The sequence below is a fragment of the Cataglyphis hispanica genome, chromosome 1 (genome assembly GCF_021464435.1).
Source record: "Cataglyphis hispanica isolate Lineage 1 chromosome 1, ULB_Chis1_1.0, whole genome shotgun sequence".
In the NCBI taxonomy this organism is placed as follows: domain Eukaryota; kingdom Metazoa; phylum Arthropoda; class Insecta; order Hymenoptera; family Formicidae; genus Cataglyphis; species Cataglyphis hispanica.
In genome coordinates, this window is record NC_065954.1 from 17,633,217 (window position 1) to 17,652,256 (window position 19,040).

At 34.3% G+C, this 19,040-nt stretch overlaps 2 protein-coding genes across 4 annotated transcripts in view; both read right to left on the reverse strand.

Moving 5' to 3' along the window:
- LOC126855631 (uncharacterized) overlaps positions 1 to 19,040 on the reverse strand; it is an 80,137-nt gene that overhangs the window by 56,916 nt on the left and 4,181 nt on the right. The window contains exon 1 of one of the 2 annotated variants that reach the window (XM_050603564.1): positions 18,184 to 18,650. The exons of the other annotated variant lie outside the window; for it this stretch is intronic. The gene's annotated coding sequence lies outside the window, so the exon portion shown is untranslated. Of the gene's footprint in view, positions 1 to 18,183; positions 18,651 to 19,040 lie in introns of those variants that run through there. 2 annotated transcript variants of the gene reach the window in all.
- Positions 6,280 to 11,445, reverse strand: LOC126859126 (uncharacterized). 2 transcript variants are annotated; one of them, XM_050610116.1, is made up of 3 exons: positions 11,289 to 11,445; positions 8,552 to 8,602; positions 6,280 to 7,324 (listed from the first exon to the last, which is right to left on the reverse strand). In XM_050610116.1, the coding sequence occupies exon 3, from the start codon at positions 7,298 to 7,300 to the stop codon at positions 6,566 to 6,568; it is 735 nt and encodes a 244-aa protein (XP_050466073.1). In that variant the 5' UTR covers positions 7,301 to 7,324; positions 8,552 to 8,602; positions 11,289 to 11,445; the 3' UTR covers positions 6,280 to 6,565. The 2 variants fall into 2 exon arrangements, with proteins under 2 accessions (XP_050466073.1, XP_050466064.1); XM_050610107.1 differs by lacking the exons at positions 8,552 to 8,602; positions 11,289 to 11,445 and having other exon boundaries at positions 6,280 to 8,314.

Genomic DNA, 19,040 nt, shown 5'->3' on the forward strand with positions numbered 1-19,040 from the left:
AACTCGTGATCCGATTAAATCTTATCGAAATATCTCGTTTAAGCAGCTGATTCACGACTTTCGCATCTTTCGACATCAATGTGTCCAAAATCAAGAATATTTAGAATTCGCCGAATGTATCGAAAATAGAATTAGTGAATTGGGATGAAATATATCTTATGACGCATTTTGAAATAATAAAAATTAATGTAAATTGATTTTTCAAATTTTTCGTGTTGCGTAATGCAAGTATACATTGCATTATTTGTGCATATATTTTATTTTGTTTTATTTTGCTATGCATATTTGAACTACAGCATGCAATGTTTCTTACGAATATTTTTGGTTGAACTTAACTGTGACAAAATAAAGAAGAACCGACTGCTGTCAATTTATTCACAGTAAATTATATAAATATAAATCATTAAAAAAATCTGCACAAAGACGATTAAAAAATATTTGTAAATTATTAAAGTACATTAAATTTTATTGATATTACACGTATTTTTTATATTGAAAAATTAATGTCGCAATTTTCGTATATTGGCATATAAAAATAATATGTGAAAGAGCAACGTTTGATTAATATTACGCAACAAGTATTTAGATAATTTATTACGCGGATCACGTATCCATGAGTATCGCCAGGCGTGGCAAATGCAAATGCTATTTTTATGGCGTCAAGTCGCTATATAGACATTTTTCCGCGTTTACAAATAATCCAGATACAGCGAAATTACTCAAAGAGTAACAAATATTATCATCCTATTAATGCATCAATTATTAGCGTTTAGAATATTGTAATTTAATTTTCACAATCTTGAAAAATATTAGAAACAAATATACATAGAATATATATATAGCGCGAAACAACATATTTGATTTAAAAAACATCATATCAACGAATTGACTTTTTCTATAGAACTTTTTTTTCTGTAATATTTTTATCTACTTTTTCTGAACTTGAGATCAATTTTTTTAATATCGTTACAATCACATTACGTTTCTGGAGAAACTTTCATTTTAAAAGCAAGAGAAACCATGTTCTAAAAGTCATCCTCTTTTTTTACCAATGAGCAAACAAATCCGCAAACAAATTAAGAACTAGCTAAAATCGTACACGAAAAGGCTATCTTTAGCATTCCGCCGGATCAGCTCATTAATGCGTCATCATGATTTTCCCCTCGAGTGGCTTTCTTATTTGTTCCGTCGACATAAAAAACAGATATCTCGCGAGATAAAATCTTATTTCTCTATTTGCAATTAAGACTAATTTAAGAATAATTTTCATCTAATAATTACATCTAAAAGTTAATCATGGAATTATTAAATTATTAAATTTTAATTGAAAAAGTGAAGAGTGGCGATTTTTTTTTTTTATAAATGCCTTTTAAATTTATAGCGTTTATTAATATGCAAAATTTGAATCGATATGAAAAATAAAATAATTTGCAGATACTCGTCATCAATTTTTTAAAGATCAATTTTGTTTTACATTTGTAGAATAATGATGTACAAATTAATGTTCTCGTGTCTAAATTAAGCTATCAAAGATGTGTATATGTGTGTGTGCCGAGATTATTGCGTATTTTCACTTAACATTTTACGCTATAAGCCGTCAAGTAAATTATCTGCTCGCAGTAATATTCTCTCTTCTTTCGTAGAGATCAACTTTCGATCGATTAATTACGTTAGCCGACGAAGATAAAGCGCGGCTCTTCCATGAGATAAATTTCGTGAATGCATTGTCACGTCAGAAGTTGCCGATTGGAAAGCATAAAAAGAGCTTAACTTCATAATAAACTTATAACAAAACAATGCATAAATAATTTAACTGTCTTATAAATTTTTACAGCGTATCTTAATTTTGATTAACAGAACATCTGTTAAAAAATGCACAATTTAACTTTTTTACGTATTAATCTTTTAAATAATAATTTCAAATCAAATTTTTGTGAAAGAGTGATAAGTGTTTTACTAGCGATATGTTATTGACATTTTTTTTATATTATTTGTTTGTCAAAGAACATTGTAATAATATAAAAATGCACGCAAGTAATCTATCCGTAATTAGCAAACACAAATTAGAATTTGATCATGACTTCGATTGGTCAGCGCCTGATATTCTACATAACGAAAAACATGTAAGAAAGAGAGAAATAGCTGAAATGTTTTTTATTAAAAAATTTGACAACACTATTAACTCCCAAAAAGATACAGAGGATTTAAACAACATATACGATAAATTAATAAAGGTCGTTTAGTCGATCTCAATATTCCAAACATAGTGGTTGACATAATGTCAGTTTGACATTTCGATTTTTCTCTTTCTATTTTTTAATTATAACGTAAGTGCTTAATTCTATTTATTTCATTGTAACTTGACTATCATTATTTATAGTATTGTTATTTTAGTTTCACTTGATAAGGACCAAAACCATATGGTCGAAATGTCGTGATATAATAATCAAACAATAAATTGCCAGTTTGGTCGTATAAACACTTGTTTATTAATTTATTTACTGGCGACATTTTTAAAATTAAACATAATTATTTGTTTGTATTTGCTGTTTTTTTTTATGTGATTATTAAGGATGTCACTAGATAGTAATATCTGATAACATAATCTGATTTTTTGAGAGTTTTGTTTCAACAATTCGTCAAGTCTTATTGCTCTACTTTCTTTAATGTCGATCATTCGCGACTGTCATGAAAGTGTCTAACACTTACATTGACGCAAGAATCTTTAAGGAAGCAGTGATGAAGTCTGCGTCGATGATAAAATGTAATTACGAAGAATTCTAACGAAGCTGCCGGGTGGGCCTGGGTGGGAATAGGAAGGGAAACAACGCTTTTAAGATTATAATGAAAACTGTCGTAAACGAGTCGTAGACCTTTTCTTGCTGCCACTCGATTTTGATTTTGTCTTAATTGCGCTTTCAAGCTTTTCTTCATTTTTATTATTTTTCATTTAATTCCGTTGTATCAATGGTCACATCGTCAGCGCAATAAATATATGTTTACATATTTGCATAAGACATTTCAAGTCTTTTTTATGTGAAAACCATACAAAAGCAATATGTAAGTAGTCAAGCTACTTTTACATACATTTTACATATCAATATATATTTAAAGATGGAAGATCACTGATATTATGAAAGCGATAAGAGCGCTCTTCGAGGTAACGTATATATTATAACTAATATTATTTAATCCACGCGATTAATAAAACCCGACCTTGCTCGATCGCTTACTAGCAATCTCCGGAAGTAGATAGAGATATTTGCGATTCGCGTTATCCGTGACATTATGATTCTTGTAAGAAAAACAGATATAAAAAAGCGCCAAATCGGAGCGCGGGAAGTCATTATGGAAATCGACGGCTACCGTAACGAGGCCATTGCCGGTGTATCTTCTCTCAATTACGTAGGAAATTACCTGCATTCGAGAGTGTTCTTATCAATGTTATTTCTCCCCTCTGTGTTCACGTACGTTGTATGCGAGGAAATGTTGCGTCGTTACGCAGAAAAACACTTTTTTTGCGGCGATCCTCTGAAGAAGGATATCCGGCAAATGATTAAAAATAGATAGGCACTGCTTCGTGGTGATTTTCGCGATTCGCGACTTCGAGACTGATGCTTGCGTATCACGAAATATATCGATTAAGACATCCTTCTGTCGCGAAAAATGCAACGCGGTACGCGTTTTATCTTCTAATCACGAGTGCTGAAATCGCGAAACACGACTGCATTATTACGCGCATTACTTCTCACGTTCTCCTGTCCGCGGCACATGCTCGAATAAAAAAATCTGTTGAGAGTGCGGCAAGCACATCGCGCCACATACCGCGCGCACGGTGCCTCGACTTCGATCATCGACCTGTGCATACATCGCGGTTTGGAATGCATCTTTCGTCACGTAGATGAAGTTGGAATAAATAATTGCAGATTATACAATAAATGAAACGTTTAAAATTTGATTTTATATTCTATAGAAATTTGATTTATCATAGATGGTCAGATTTATATTATTTAATTAATTATTTAATTAATTTTCTTATCATATAGATGAGAATTCTCTTTCTGTTATATTATTTCTGTCATATGTTTAACATTTAACTGGAGATGGAATAACACACGTATAACATTGTTTTTATTAAAATCATTCAATAATCAAATGATTCAATAACGTAATATAGTATTGTACATTCTTGCGCAAAATTATATCGTCATTAAACACGCTTAAAATATTAAATAATCATAATAATAAATATAAAAATATCATAATAAAAATATTAAATAATCATAATACAAATATTAGATAATCATAATAAATAAATATTCAGAAGCATTGTTTCTCTCACAAAGCATTTCTATTTAAATATCTTGCTTTACCAGTGCTCTGCAATTATAATGAGTTTGTATAAATTAATATTTTATTTATTACACATTGTGACTAATTTAATTTAAATCACCATTAGTATTAATATATTCGTTATTTCATATAATAATGATTTAAATGTGTTGTTTTGAAGGACAAATGAAATTGACGTTACGATAACCTGTCCTGTACGGACATTATTTGCGATTCAATAGCACTGTTAGCTGTTAGTATTCTTCGCGCACGTTCACAAACGTCACTGCTTTAAAATGCAATCGATATTGTGTGTGCTTGGCGAATGTAAATTGTTTCGATTTATATAGTCAATTGACAAGACTCTCTGATATAACAGAAAACATCAGTATCAAATATTGTGCATGCGAATGTAACTTGATATATGACATTATTATATTGTATTAAGAAAACAAAAATCTTGACCTGCCACGCGTAAAATATTACAACTCTTTTGAGTATCATAATTGTTTCTTCAATATAGTTTGCGTTCAATTCTATGTTTTGTCCATCGTTAAAACAAAATTACGTTTTAAATAATATATAATCTTTTATATGTGTCAGAGTTTGCAGGTATCGAATTGCCATTAATATTGTCATTTAATTAATCATTTCATTCTATAAAAGCAACATATTAGATTTTTTAACAAAAAAAAGTAAAACATTTAAAAAGTTTTTTTTTTATATATGTATAAAATTATATACATATGTACATATACGCACATAAAGTTGTGATATAAAATTTTTTGAAATAACATTGAAGAAACAAAAAGCATGTTAAGAATGACGTAAATATTCAAGTTTAAAAGCTGAAAAGTATTCGGAACAATCTTGAGAAACTGTTCTTACGGTTCAATAATAATGAATAAATTTTCTTAATGTGTTTACATTTGCGTCTAACTGCACTAACGGAACAGCTGATTTGCATGAACCGTTGGCGTATATCCGTTGATAAATCATTAACTTCAATGATAGCAATCAAAATCGCTTCAGCCGAGTACAAAGAAACATAAACGCAGCACACAAATACTTTTTTTTAAATATTGCGAGAAAAATAGATGTCTTTCATTTCTTGAGATGCGATTTCCGCTGCCGCTCCGAAAATGTATGCGTAATTATATACGCCGTCCGCTTATTAAAATTATAGTGTTCCATTGCCAAGGATAATGAATAAAAGATAAAATATGATTTTACTATTAATAACTCGTGAGTTTTATTATCTAATAAACAAACTAAGATAATGTTAAGAATATGTATAAACTACAGTTTTTTTTTTAATTATATTCCCATATGTGTCATTTAGCGATTAACATGATACTTGATATGTTTGTCATCTTTACATAACGCGACAATGCGTTCATAATAACATTTACGTATCAATTTTTTTTTCATCCTTCAGTGCTTACACGATGAGATATCTGCAAACGAATCGCATGATTTTCCCGTTGAAAGCCAATACGACATCGTACATCGCGATTTCTCTGATTTCTCACAGTCACTCGATAGTTTCTCCTCTTAAAGTAGAATCTTTTCTCGCAAGGTCAAAGGACAGCAATGTCTGTTTAGTGACCTTATTCGATTCACATAATTACTTATCTGTCCTAGATTCGAAATATCCTTAGGCAGCGAAAACATATCCTCGATTAGTGTTATAATTTACGGATATAAAAGAAGATGTATTATATATGCACACGTATATGTATATAATTGCAGTAATAAGAAACAAAAAAGTTAAAGTCAAGTTATGTAGGAACGTGTATTTTACATATAATTTAAAAAAATAAAATATTAATAAATTTAAATTGCATATAATTAAGATCCAATTTAATTAATTTATTAAATAGAAAGGTAGCAAAATATATTATATACGATATTTGCTATAATTTATTGATTAAATATAATACTTTATATCTTATATATCATTATTTTATTTTGTTAAATTGAAGTGAAAAGAATTGCCGTACATCAATAAAAACATAAAGATTTCAAATATCTTCACATTGCATCTATCATCAGTGTCTTTAATAGAACTACAAAACTGATTGAACAGATTTATTCTAATAATACTCGCAGTTTTCTCTTTCTCTCTCTTCTCAGCATGTCCCTAATCCTTTCGAGATCCCGCTGTTAGCGCATAACTTTTCTCGGTCTAACACTTTCAATTCTACGACGCAACGACGTGCATCAAGCGTAGTCACGGCCACGTGGTAGTTTCTCCGCAGGAAGCCTCATCCTCCAAGGTCAGAGGACAAAACTCTTCTGCAGTGACCCTATCCAAGTCGCCAATGTCCGCTTTAGGCTTGTACGGCAACTCCGATATAAGAATCTCTTCCTCGCGGACTCTCTTACCATCCTCTTCTTCGAACTCTGAGAAATCGTCGTTTGCGTCGTTCCTAATCCTCGCTCCAGAGAAATCGGCATTCGTCAGAACAATTGTATTTACTCTTCGTTTCTTTGGCTTTTTCCGCGATATTTTTTTCAAGATTTCCTTCGAGACTTCCGATAATCTCTTCTCGTTGGGACGACGATGATGCGGGGATGATGCGGGACACTCCTTGATCGCCTCATTCTCACGATCGCTGTTTTGATTGACGGCACTCGCTTGCCGCTCTTCATCATTCTCTTCGTCGCTGCCGCTCGATGATTTCCTACTTTCCAGCTTTGATCGACCTGGAAATTCATCCTTCGGGAATGCATTTTTATCGGTGAGACTAGCGCCAACAGTGTCGGCCGCGTTTCCACCTGCCACCGATTCCTCCGACTTTCCGCTCGAAGCTCCGATTGCTTGCTGACAAGCGTCTATAATGTCGGCCGGGCAAGTCGTGTCAGGATCGTAGGTCTCCGCGTATTTCAGACTCGATTCGATCGGCGACACACTCGGAACGGGCCCCTTATCCACGATCCTGGTCCTTTCAACATTGACTTTCATCCGCGGATGTTTGCGATATTCGTCCTGCAAGTAACCGCGAAACTGGTCCTTGAAGTAACCATCGATCATCTTCCATACAGCGGCGCTATACCAACTCAACACGCCGAGCAGGACTATACCGCGAACGGCGAACGCTAACATGATAAGGTCCTGCTTGTGATTGATTAGCGAGATACAATATATATAAAATTATAATAAAAATGTATCTCAAGTATATGCATACGATATAACTCTGCCGTCTGACTCGGCAAGATTGACACGCGACATACGTTGTTAGGATAGATATTTCTTCTAAAATTTAAATCCCATCGTTAAATTCAATATTAATTTAGAATTAAAATTTAAATTTAATAAGTGTTTTTTAATTGTTTGTTTTGCTAAAAGTTTTACGACGTTTTTATTCCTTCAAGTTCTAGAACTTGTCTAGAAAACTTGTAGCAAGAAAACTACAAAGAGACGAGCTTTATCTTACACAAATATCACGATCTGAACATTTGACTTTCAAATGCCACTTGAAAAAAAAAAGTTCTAACAGACGTTTCTATTTGCAAGAATATTAAGTTTTTTGAAAGCTGGCTATTATTCATCGCTTACCATCCTGTGGATCTCTCACGATCTATCGATCTTAAAATATTCTTACTACGAGAGATAAATTAAATACAAGATACATTATTTACATTCTACTTGTATAATCAGCAATAAGCTACATAATTTCTACAAGATTGAAATTTAATTTTAATAATTATCTGCTACCTGTTGTTTATCGCTTTTGCTACTTGTTCGTTGTTAATATCAATGTCAAATTTAAAAAAAAAAAAAACACATGCTGTGATAATGCTCTAGATTTATCAATAAAAGATAAAAATAAAGTTAACGTTAAAATGTATATCACTTGTAATAATTGGGATTATTGTTGAAGAATAATGTTGCCTTATAAAAATACACTTGTTTTTAAAATTAATTAAATTTATATAACGCTACTTTAAAGTATCATTCTGTGTTATTTTTGTTGATTAATTTAATCCTCTTCTCCTACAAAGTAATCTCTGATTATGTAAAAGGATTCTTTCATATTCGGCCAACCCATAGTGACAAAGACCAAAATCGAATTCGCGATTACAAAGAGTCGCAACATTTCGACACCGCTGCTGGACCGAAGCCAGTTTTCGAAGCCTTGATTGTCGTCATCGCTCACATCTCCCGAATCCAACTTTTCCGTTGCATTATTTGCATTCTGACGACTCTTACTACCCTTGTTCTCGTTGTTTCCGCGTCTCTTCATAATGACCATTCAGCGATCATCTGCAAGTATCGATTTCAATGTTGATCATCATAAAAGCATATGGTGGTGCTCTATACTTTAAATTGTTGATATCTAATAAAAATAATGTGTTTTTATTAAATAGAGATATGTAATTCTTTACGAACATAATCGAGTCACAAGTGTGGCAGAATTACTTTTATAAGTACCGAGAAAGTTAGAGCCACTAAAATATTATGAATTTTTATTGAAAGCACTTTTATGCGTTCAGAATTTTAACTTTATCTATCCAAATCGGGAAAATTGATCATTACGCCTCGTTAATTGTTATTACCAGCGCGCAATATTGATTATCAATTAATAATTTAGGTCACAAGTTTGAGGGAAGTTGTCTCATTACATAATAATTTACGATAATCGGCTTCATCCTGAAGCCGATATATGAGGAATGTAGTGAGATCAAGAATATCTACATATATACTCTTGCCCCGAAATGTGCGTGTGCATGAACACGGCTGCACATGGCATTCCTGCACATGGAAATACGCATACTTAAGAGTAGAGTGCGATGACCATGACAGATGATCAAATTTCGAGCTTATATTTGCACTTTTTATCAATCTTTTCGATTAATACAAGCGAATTTAAAATTACGAAAGAATATTCGCGATTCTTCGCATAATCAGGATAAAATGTTATAAGAGTGACTTCTATTTATGAAATATTAAGTGAAATTATTTTAATGTGTAGTAGTATACATAATTTCATTTTGGAGTCGTAAAAAAATAAACTACTAATTTCATTTCATAAATTTATTCAATGCCATGTATCACAAAATGGATTCAGAAGAAATTTGCAATTCATGTAATATTTACTCATATCAGTTGCGTGCGATTCAAAGCTCGCTAATATTTGCTTGATCTGTGGTCTAATTTAAGTAGCTTTTACAACTTTTTGTCCCTCTCTCGAGAATATAAGAAAGAGAGCGAAAACTAATATGAATCCTGACAAATTCACATTACGTTATCGAATAAATTGCAAAGAATAATATAATCGTTATCGAGATAAAAAACCAGAGCACGATCTCTGTAAAGCTCTATTTTCCATTTTTTTTCTAGTCCCTCGTTTCGTCTTTTCAGTGACTGACTGGCTTTATCAAAATTTGACTCTATTGTTCATAGTTCAACGACGAGAAATAGGGATACGATGACTCGTGAGCTCGCTCGAAAACAGTGGACGGCAGATTTCAAGTTAGAACGTATTAGGGCCAACGATTGATTGTAATTGTATTTGATAGAGAACGTGTCACGTCTTATCGACGCTTTCATAATTCGTGAAGGGTGTGCCGATAGAAGCAGAGCGAATCGATAGACGACTGATTTGTTTCAGTTCATACAAATGCTCCGACATCGCATGCTTCGTCACGGAGAGTAAAAGGCCGATAAAAGCTGTTTGTTCACTGTGAGTGGCGAAATCATATGAAATTATGGTATAAAAACATCACGTTACGGACAGCATCTAAATGGTAAAAAAAAAAGAATTTTATTGCTTTTGATCTATAATAATCAGAATAGTAATTAGAATTGTTTTAATAAACTAACACTGATAAAATAATGTTTATGGCAAAAAATGTATTAAGGACGCAATGAAAAAGAGAAAAATCTAGGTCCATTGCCGGCTGTTACCAATAGTTGCATAATTACTCGCTTCATAATTAAATGGGCACATAGATATGTTACGTGACGAACGGAAAGTTGGTCACTATGAGGTAACAATACAATGTCGTCCAATGCTCTACTTCCGAAGTCGTCCGTCGCAAACACCCAGTTAGAAAAGTTGCTCGATCATTATTCCTATTATTATGCATTCTTCGTTTGTTATCGAAAACGATCGATAGGCGTGTAAACGCAAACTACACATTAATAGTTATATATATATATATATGACAGAACGCACTCGCGGGCGCGCGAAATAAAATTCTCTTAAAGCCGTTTAAATTTCTGTGCACGGGACCACTTACTGTACAATCTGTACGCAATAAAGTGATATGAAATGCGGCAACACAATTCCGAGGAATGGAGCTTGCGGTCAATGAACGTGGAAATTGCAACGGCGGGACAGTTATCGGCAAAGGACAGCCCGAGCTGCGCGCGATCATTTCTATGGAAAGTGATACGTCTGGCGAGCCCTCATTCTCAGTGCATCTCTATACCGTAAGTGGGGAATCGCTCTGTTGTATGCGTAGTTAGGAAAGTTTAATCTCTCTACCGTTGCTTTCATGCACCACACATAAACCGTCGTTCGCAAACTCGGGCTATATCATCGCACCAATATTATATCCCCCCTCCTCCTCCCCGCCTCCCTTCCCCGGCCCCCCAACAAATATTTGGCTAGTTATAATTGAAGCTGAGTCTGAAAACGAGGGTGTATTACTTGACTTTGACTTTATCGGCCTTAAGATAACATTGTGATCTCTTAACACATTTATCTCCGAAGCAATTAGCACTAAATATTATCTCGCGATTAAGTCACTAAAAAATATTTTATAAAATAATCAATTTTTAACTATAATAATTGATATTTTTATCAATTTGATATAAAAAATATGATAAAATATTATGTTTATATATAAATATTTCTAAGTAGAATAAAAATTAAATTTTGTAGAAATAAAAGACTCTCCGCCGTCACTTGTACCTTTAATTGTAATATTATCGATAAACTTACCGCGTTATATTGATCTCTGTCGACTATCTGTCAAATCTGTGCGAATCTGTTACGAATCGTAATTCTCAGCAGCTCGCTGTTTTTACGGCTTTTTACGGAGCATGAAATCCCGGCGCACGTGATGCACGCAACGACTGCCAGCAACGTTTTGCCACTACTTTCGCGTCTACTTTGCTACGGGACTTTGCTACGCCAATATAAGGCTTCCCGGCTTGGTAAGCTTATTACAAGATTTCGCGGCAGTGCGAAGATTCTCGAAAGCTCGCACGACATGTGACGACATTCTGAAATATTTCTAGTAAATTCAATATTATACGACTCCTCAATGACACGTTGCATTATACTCTTTACGTGCAACACAATCTTGTGAATAAATTTTGAGTTTATTTAAACTATATTTCGTCCCATATGTGACAATTATTTAATACTCCTATAAATATTATTATTCAAATGCTATGGCTTTAGTGCTAAAATAGCTAAAAATTAGCGAATAAATTTTTTATCTATTTTTTCAATTATTTAAACATAAAAAATGTATAATATCTCTCTTGGATAAAGATGGAGACAAAATAAAGCTATCTTTAAAACAAAGATTATTCGCGCTTAGGTTCGCACAAAAAAATCAGCTATGACATGAACCGTAAAAATAACATAAATCTGTAAATAATTGAGATGCAAAGCTATTTTTAATCAATACGATATCTATCTCACTGACTTTTCCTACAAGTTCAATAGTAAAATTTACCTTGATTCAACTTTCTTACTATTTGTTATTTTTATATGTAAATTAATAGCGCAATCTCTTAAACAGTTATTTCATAACCACATACACAATCTGGTAATTATCACTCGCGAGTGGCTTAATAAATCATCGAATGAATGGGTTGAAATTTGACGTTGTCATCTTCCGATCGATTAGATCGCACGCAGCATTTTCCATGTGGTGCCTTGCGAAGAAACTCGATTAATCATGTGAGCTATCTAAAATTGTAAGCGGAAGAGATACGTTCCTATTCTTATTCAGAGGACATATATAAATAGCATGAAGTGTCGACTACAATGCGAGCAAACGAACTATCGCATCACCGAACACTTTCTGATGACAGAGAGTTATTTAGATACGGCGCAAGTATAATTTCCTGTCGAAGAGATATCGGAAAGAGATTTGTTTCAAGATGCGTTAAAAAACATACATCCACGCTTATACGATATAAAAAATAAAAGAGCTCGTAAGCGCGCATCGGGAATGAAAGAATTTATTGCGATACTTCGGCGGAAAATTTTGTCTAAATATTTCAATTTAAATGGCAATAAAAATTTAAATTAATAAATTAAATATAAATTATAATCATTAATTTGTTGAATTATTATAAACCATTCGCGATTTATAGATAGAGATCACTTGCGCGAAATAAAAATAATGCAATCGCGAAACGGATTCATCGAATGTTCCGCTAGCGGAATAAAAAAAGAACTGTTCCCGTCTCCATCAAAGCCCTCCGGGGACTTGCTTATTCTTGGCGGAGAGATTGACTCGTAACACGGTTATCCGGTACTTCGTTTCGCCGATAATGCCAAAGGATCATAGATGTATTTCCCATTGACGGGCGGGCGACCTGGTATGTTCAATGCAATTTTCTTTCGAAAGTATTACTCACGCCGTCATAGAACATCGATATTCGATATGCAAAATTTTAAAGTGGTCTTTATCAAGAGAACCTTGCTTATTATTAAAAAATTAAAATTTTTGAGTTAAACACTCGTATCGTCAACTGCGAATTTTTTTGTGATATGCAGTTTTTAACTCCGAACAATCGTAAAAAAAAAAATATTCTATAGAATTATTAGCATTATATCTACAAAATTTACACACACACATATATAAATTTTAAATTTATATCGCTTTATATGGATTCTTTAATTTTAATATTATTTTTTATTTTTCTTTATTTTTTTCTTCCAGAGAGAAAATAAAATGAGTAACTACTGTTATTTTATTACTACGTGAGATTATTTTATTACTACGCTAGAATCCTCAGAACTTCTAACAGGTAAAAACATACCACGGCTCTTCTTTATTTTTTCTTTTATTCATTTCTCGGATCTCTCATTTATTTGTTGACTCGTAAACACATAGTGCTTTGTGACATAAGAAAGGAATGCGTCGAATTCTATGAAAAACTTTGTCAAAAGTAAATGTAGCGTGACTATTGATGTTTTTAGCCCTACGCAAAGACTCAACTGGTATTCCAGAAAATGTCGAACCATTTATGCCTTTTCTTCGATTGTCGTGACACGCGTGCTCCTACCGCTTATGGCGAGAAATTGTCGATCGGACGGAGAGAAGCTTTCCTAGTCGTCCTAAAAAGTCGACGCCTTACATCTCGTTAAAGAATTTCTAGATCGCTCCTCATAAGTAACATATCTTGTGTCATATGTGGTGCAAGATTTCTCGAAAAGGTTCTTTATGTTGCGATCACTATACTTACACGTACAATGATGTAACTAGATTCCGAATCCAAAATATTTTGCTTAAATGAATCTTTCTTTTTCTACGAGGTATGTCTAATGATTCTTATTTTGAATAGTCATTAAATGTCAATCAGTATAATGACGTATAATACTTCAGATGATTATCGTATTGTTATTGAGAAAATACATTGCTAAGTACTTATGATCGATATACATGTACGAGGAAAGACAGTAGAAAAGGAAAGAAACAAGATAATAATCATGATAAAATATTGTAGAAAAAAAAAAACTATTTCCCCCAAACACATTTCTGAAAAAATGCAGTTGCATTCTACGGATAATTCCATTTCAGTTAAAAGCATTAATTGCTGCATCGCATTACATCATGTCATCTCTCTTTCTTTGCAATGCTGAAATCGTTGCGAGAGATATTGTCGACTTTATACGATCAATAAAATGATGAAAGTGCACGAGTATTAGGCTGTATGCGGAAATAATTATAATCGTCAATTATAGAATACATTTTCGTGGGAGATATTATACCGCACTTTTGATTATGTAAAAATAGCGTGCTGTAGCACCGTTTTAAGTAAGTTGCTTTTCGGCAAACGACTACGGCAAATAGGCTTCTAAAATTTGCAAACTTTGTCGTTAGACGCGATATGCAAACTTCCTTCGTAGTTCTCGAAACGCCCGACGAGTTTCGCCAAGAATTCTTATTCCTGTGTTTAATATCAAGTTTATCATCGGACATATTTAAGACTTTAAATGTCTCGAGAAGTATTTATCAACTCGAGTTATGCGACGCAAGGTCGATTTTCTACAGGATCCCAGTAATTTGTTTCAATTCCGACTCTGTGTCGCATTTTCGTGAATCATTTATTTAATTTTTATTACATTGCATGATTATTTTATGTTTGTAGCGCCCCGCATTTGAGCAAAATTATTTATCTACACAGCTTATGCTAAAAACTTCTTTAGAAATCTTAGTTTCCATGACTGTTTTTAAATGATTAATTTCTTAGAAGATTTCCCGCTCGCGTTAGGGATAGAATTCTTAATTTTATTTTGCAAAAGAATAATTTTTATTTTATTGAAATGTCCATGAGAAAAAATGTATCTCTGTCATAAAAATAATGCATATACAGAAGATACTTTTAATGTATATTACAAGATACAATTTTCTCAAAACAATCACGCATAATAGATTCTCGCTCGCATAATCAAAGAGTTCAGCTATAATGACTTCACTTTCTCAACTTGGCAGTCTTATAATCAGGAAAAAGAAAGTAGTCCGGAATCCTCAATTTTTTCTTCCGTTTTCAAGCTTGACGAGAAGGAGTGGACTTTTGTAATTAGGGGAAACAGGCAAATGGGCCGTGAAGCAATTCGCACGCTGCAAATTGAATCGGAGTCAGAGAAAATCTAGTTTCACTTTCGTACCGTCGTGTCCTTCTTCGCATGTCGCGTGTCTTACTCCGTAATGAATTCTCTAATGGAGATTATCAGATGCATTGATTTATAGTTGCCAGCGCAGTTAATTGGGTCTCGCGAGGATATCACGTATTTGGGGTGTGACGCGATTTATACCCGCGAATAACGCCATAGCTCGAAAGTGCGCGTTTCACTCTGCTTGTTGATTATGTGGAGATTAAAACTATGAGAAATTGTTTTATAAATTATTCGTGCAAAATCCTGTCTCTTAGCATTTTCCTATACATTTCAACCGGTAAACACATATTCAAGAAATGATACTTGTATTGCGCTCGTTCTTAAAGCCACTCGATCAAAATTATATAACATATTGTATAACATGTGTAATTCCAATGAACGAAAAGGATGGCGATCTTTTCGTCAAATTTCCGCGACATTTCCGCACAATATAATTCCATGATTATATAAGTTTGGAATTATTTGTGTATTTTATATACATGACAGCTTTAGAAAAACAAACACTCGAGATTGTAAAAATCAAGTCAATATTATTTAAGCGATTTTATTAACATTATAATTGTATTGCTTGTAATAATGCTTTATATTTCGTAGAATTTTATGTAGATTTATAACAGAATGTTCATCTTTTTGCTGCTTCTTTTTTCGTGTATTATCATTTTATTATCAGACATTAAAATTGTTAGACAGAAACATTGTCAAAAAAATATTTTTGTTTGCATGGTTGTAGTAAGATTTTTTTTAAAGAGAGTACAATCATGTCAACAACATGTTTATATTTAAATTATATAACTGATATAATGATATTTTCTCGAATCACGTATGTTTCTATAAACGTGACCGTCAACAACGAGATCGAGATATCGCGTAAAGATATTGTCACAAGATCTTGCCAGGCTGTTCCTAGTAGATTTCTCGGAACTTTCGCTTCAGAATTGTACGTGAGTTTCGGCCGAAATGGCAAGCTCGCAAAAAGGGAGCGCGTTGTAAGGTGACCCGCGCTGAGAGAAAAGAAGCACGTCTCTCAAGCATATTCATTTTCTTCCGCAATTCGCCGCAATTCTTTCACCAGCAGTTCTTCCTGTGCCGCACCGCAGTCGGGTAGGTAGCTAGGTAGGTATATAAGTGAACGACCTTAATACAACGGTATTTGTGTGTGCGCGATTTTCACGCACCACACAACGGTGCGTTACGGCGACGCACGTAAGGTCGCCGCACGTCAAAACTGCTCCGGTTACGTCGCCCGGATCCGTGACAGTTTCGTCGCGCAAATTTATGCATTCCCACTGATATAAACGAAATAATCATTATGCATATGTATTATGCGGGGTGAAAACATTGAAAGAATTTAATATAAAGATTTGTTTTCATTTGCCACTCTCAATTAACAATAAGACTGATATAAGGAAATACGATATTTACTTTTTTTTTTACAATAATAAAACTTAAAGATTTGCATTACGATAAATAAATATAAATAAATTTATTTATATATTAAACAGATTATGCAGATTATATATTATTCTTATACAGATTTAAATATTAAAAGCGGTGAGATAGATATTTTAATTATAAAATGGATTAAGGATAATTCTGGAGAGTGGTTCTCAGTGATGTTTTATTAGAATATTTAACATAACTTTATTATTAAAATATATTCTATGCAATAGTATTGCATGCACACACATATAGGAACATCTCTTATGCCTTTTACATAAATTTTAAAAATATTTTATTTTTTTTAAATATATTATTCAAAATTAAGAAGCTACGCCTTGTTATAATTAACTTAATTTTGATGAATAACAATTTTCAAGGATTATCATATGAGTACGTCCACGTGAGCGAAAGATAACGGTATTTATAGTTCCTAAGTAAAACAGTGCAAGTACTGAGAAGTTTGTAAATTTCCTATGATTATATATTATTAATTAGCTCAATGCGTTTACTTAACACGCGCGTTTACTTGCACAAACTGGTTCCGCGATTTTCGTCATCGTCATTTAAAATGCCGCTCGTATTTCTAGCAAGCAGAAACGGAAGATCAAAACTCTAGCTGAGAACCTGTTACGAATGATTCTACGACCAGAAATATGTCGGGATCCTCGAGAAGCACATTCCAAAAGACGAGGGTGTGGGAGAGGGGGGGGGGGAAAGGGACAGAGGGAGAAAGGAGAAAGAGAGAAGGAACAGTGGAATCGTAGGATAAGAAAAAGAGAACTTGATTTATATATGAATTCTTTAAAAAAAATTAATAATCAAATTATCACATCAGCTTATAAAATAATAATGCGCGTTTCGTTTTTTTTACTCTTGTTGGAATAATCTTCTGTGATTAATTACAAAGTATAAATAATGTTGCGAAACGGAGATAGAGGAACTCGTTAGCATCTTCTGCGAAATTATCAAAGCAATTGCTACGACGGGAACTGTAGCGATAACGAGAATGTTAATGATGAGAATAAGAATTATAATTGTAATGACAGAGGAGGAAAAACCATTTTCACGATAAATTAGAATAAGGAAGAGGGGAGATTGTCAGGAAAGAAGACGCTCATTAGAGATTAACGCTAGTCTTCGGGGACTGGTATTAAAACTAGCTTGAAGACAAATCAAGCAAAACAAAAATTCTCAAGAGAGTCACGGAGCGAAGGCGAGAGTGAAACGAGAGTGGATGAGAACACGAGATGGAGAAGGGATGAGTGGAGGTAGAAGCGGAGATGAAGGAGATGCGCCGGCACGCATTCCGATCATTCAAAGGATCCTTTGAGTCCTTTCGATCGGAATGAACCCTAATGCCCTTTGCTGATCTCTCGGAGAGCCGTATTGTCCGAGTCGGAACGCTCACGAGGGGTCCAGAGGGGTGACGGCGTGGAGGCGGGGGGAGACGCGTTGTCGGGACCCCAAGTAAGATACCTAACTTAACCTCAGAGCAAACGGTCAAAACGCAATCAAAACGGAGTCCACTCACCTCGTTGTCCGTTTGTGCCGCGACACCTCCCTTCGATATTCACCGTCACGACGATCGATCGTGCGGAAAGCTCCTCCCCCCCCCCCTCCCCCAGAGAACTCACCACAAATATGATAACACTGTAAAAAAAAATATACTGCACGTTGCACACACGTCAAATTACCCGGGCGCGCTGACACGCCGCATTTTGTCCTGCGCTCGTTTGAAAAGTAATCCTCGGCGCTGGCGCAACTTCGATTCTGTAGCCCCCCTTTAGGAGAGCGTTGTTCCGCGTTCTCCTGCTTTCCGTCCGGAATTATCGTTCACGATTAAACGTTGTGAAATCGTCACACGTGTTGTAAGAGCCGCGTGTCAGACGCGAGAAATGCGAGACCACGAGAATTGCGCGCTTTACTCCGAAGTGGCAGATAAGTGTGACAAACACCAACTGACGTGTTTGCCGTTTGACCTGCCTGCAAACTGACCAATCGCTACGCAGGTGGTATCCTGCTGGTCCCTGCTGGTGGCAGGTTTAGAAACAGGGAAGGGGACCTAACTACCTACTGCGCGACCTGCTGGGACCTGGTACAGGATGCTTCATTTTTCAGGCCCCGATTTTGCTTTTGAATCTATAGTCGACCGATGTTTATTGGTCGTTGGTAACGCAAGCCATGAACGACGGATGGTGGATTGTTCGTCTTCAACGTCTTCAACGTATTATCATGTCATGTCTGTAGGTTTATAAAGGCGAGATACTCGCAGCAAAGGCTTTAGACCAGGTTTCCTAAGTTACCAGCTATCGATAGTTAGTTTGTTTGATTTAAATAATTTATTACACTAATTACATCACAGTAATGTATACACAAAACGAATCAGCT

Excerpts from the sequence above, each read along its gene's own strand:
- LOC126859126 (XM_050610107.1), bottom strand. The coding sequence starts at position 7,441 with ATGTTAGCGTTCGCCGTTCGCGGTATAGTCCTGCTCGGCGTGTTGAGT.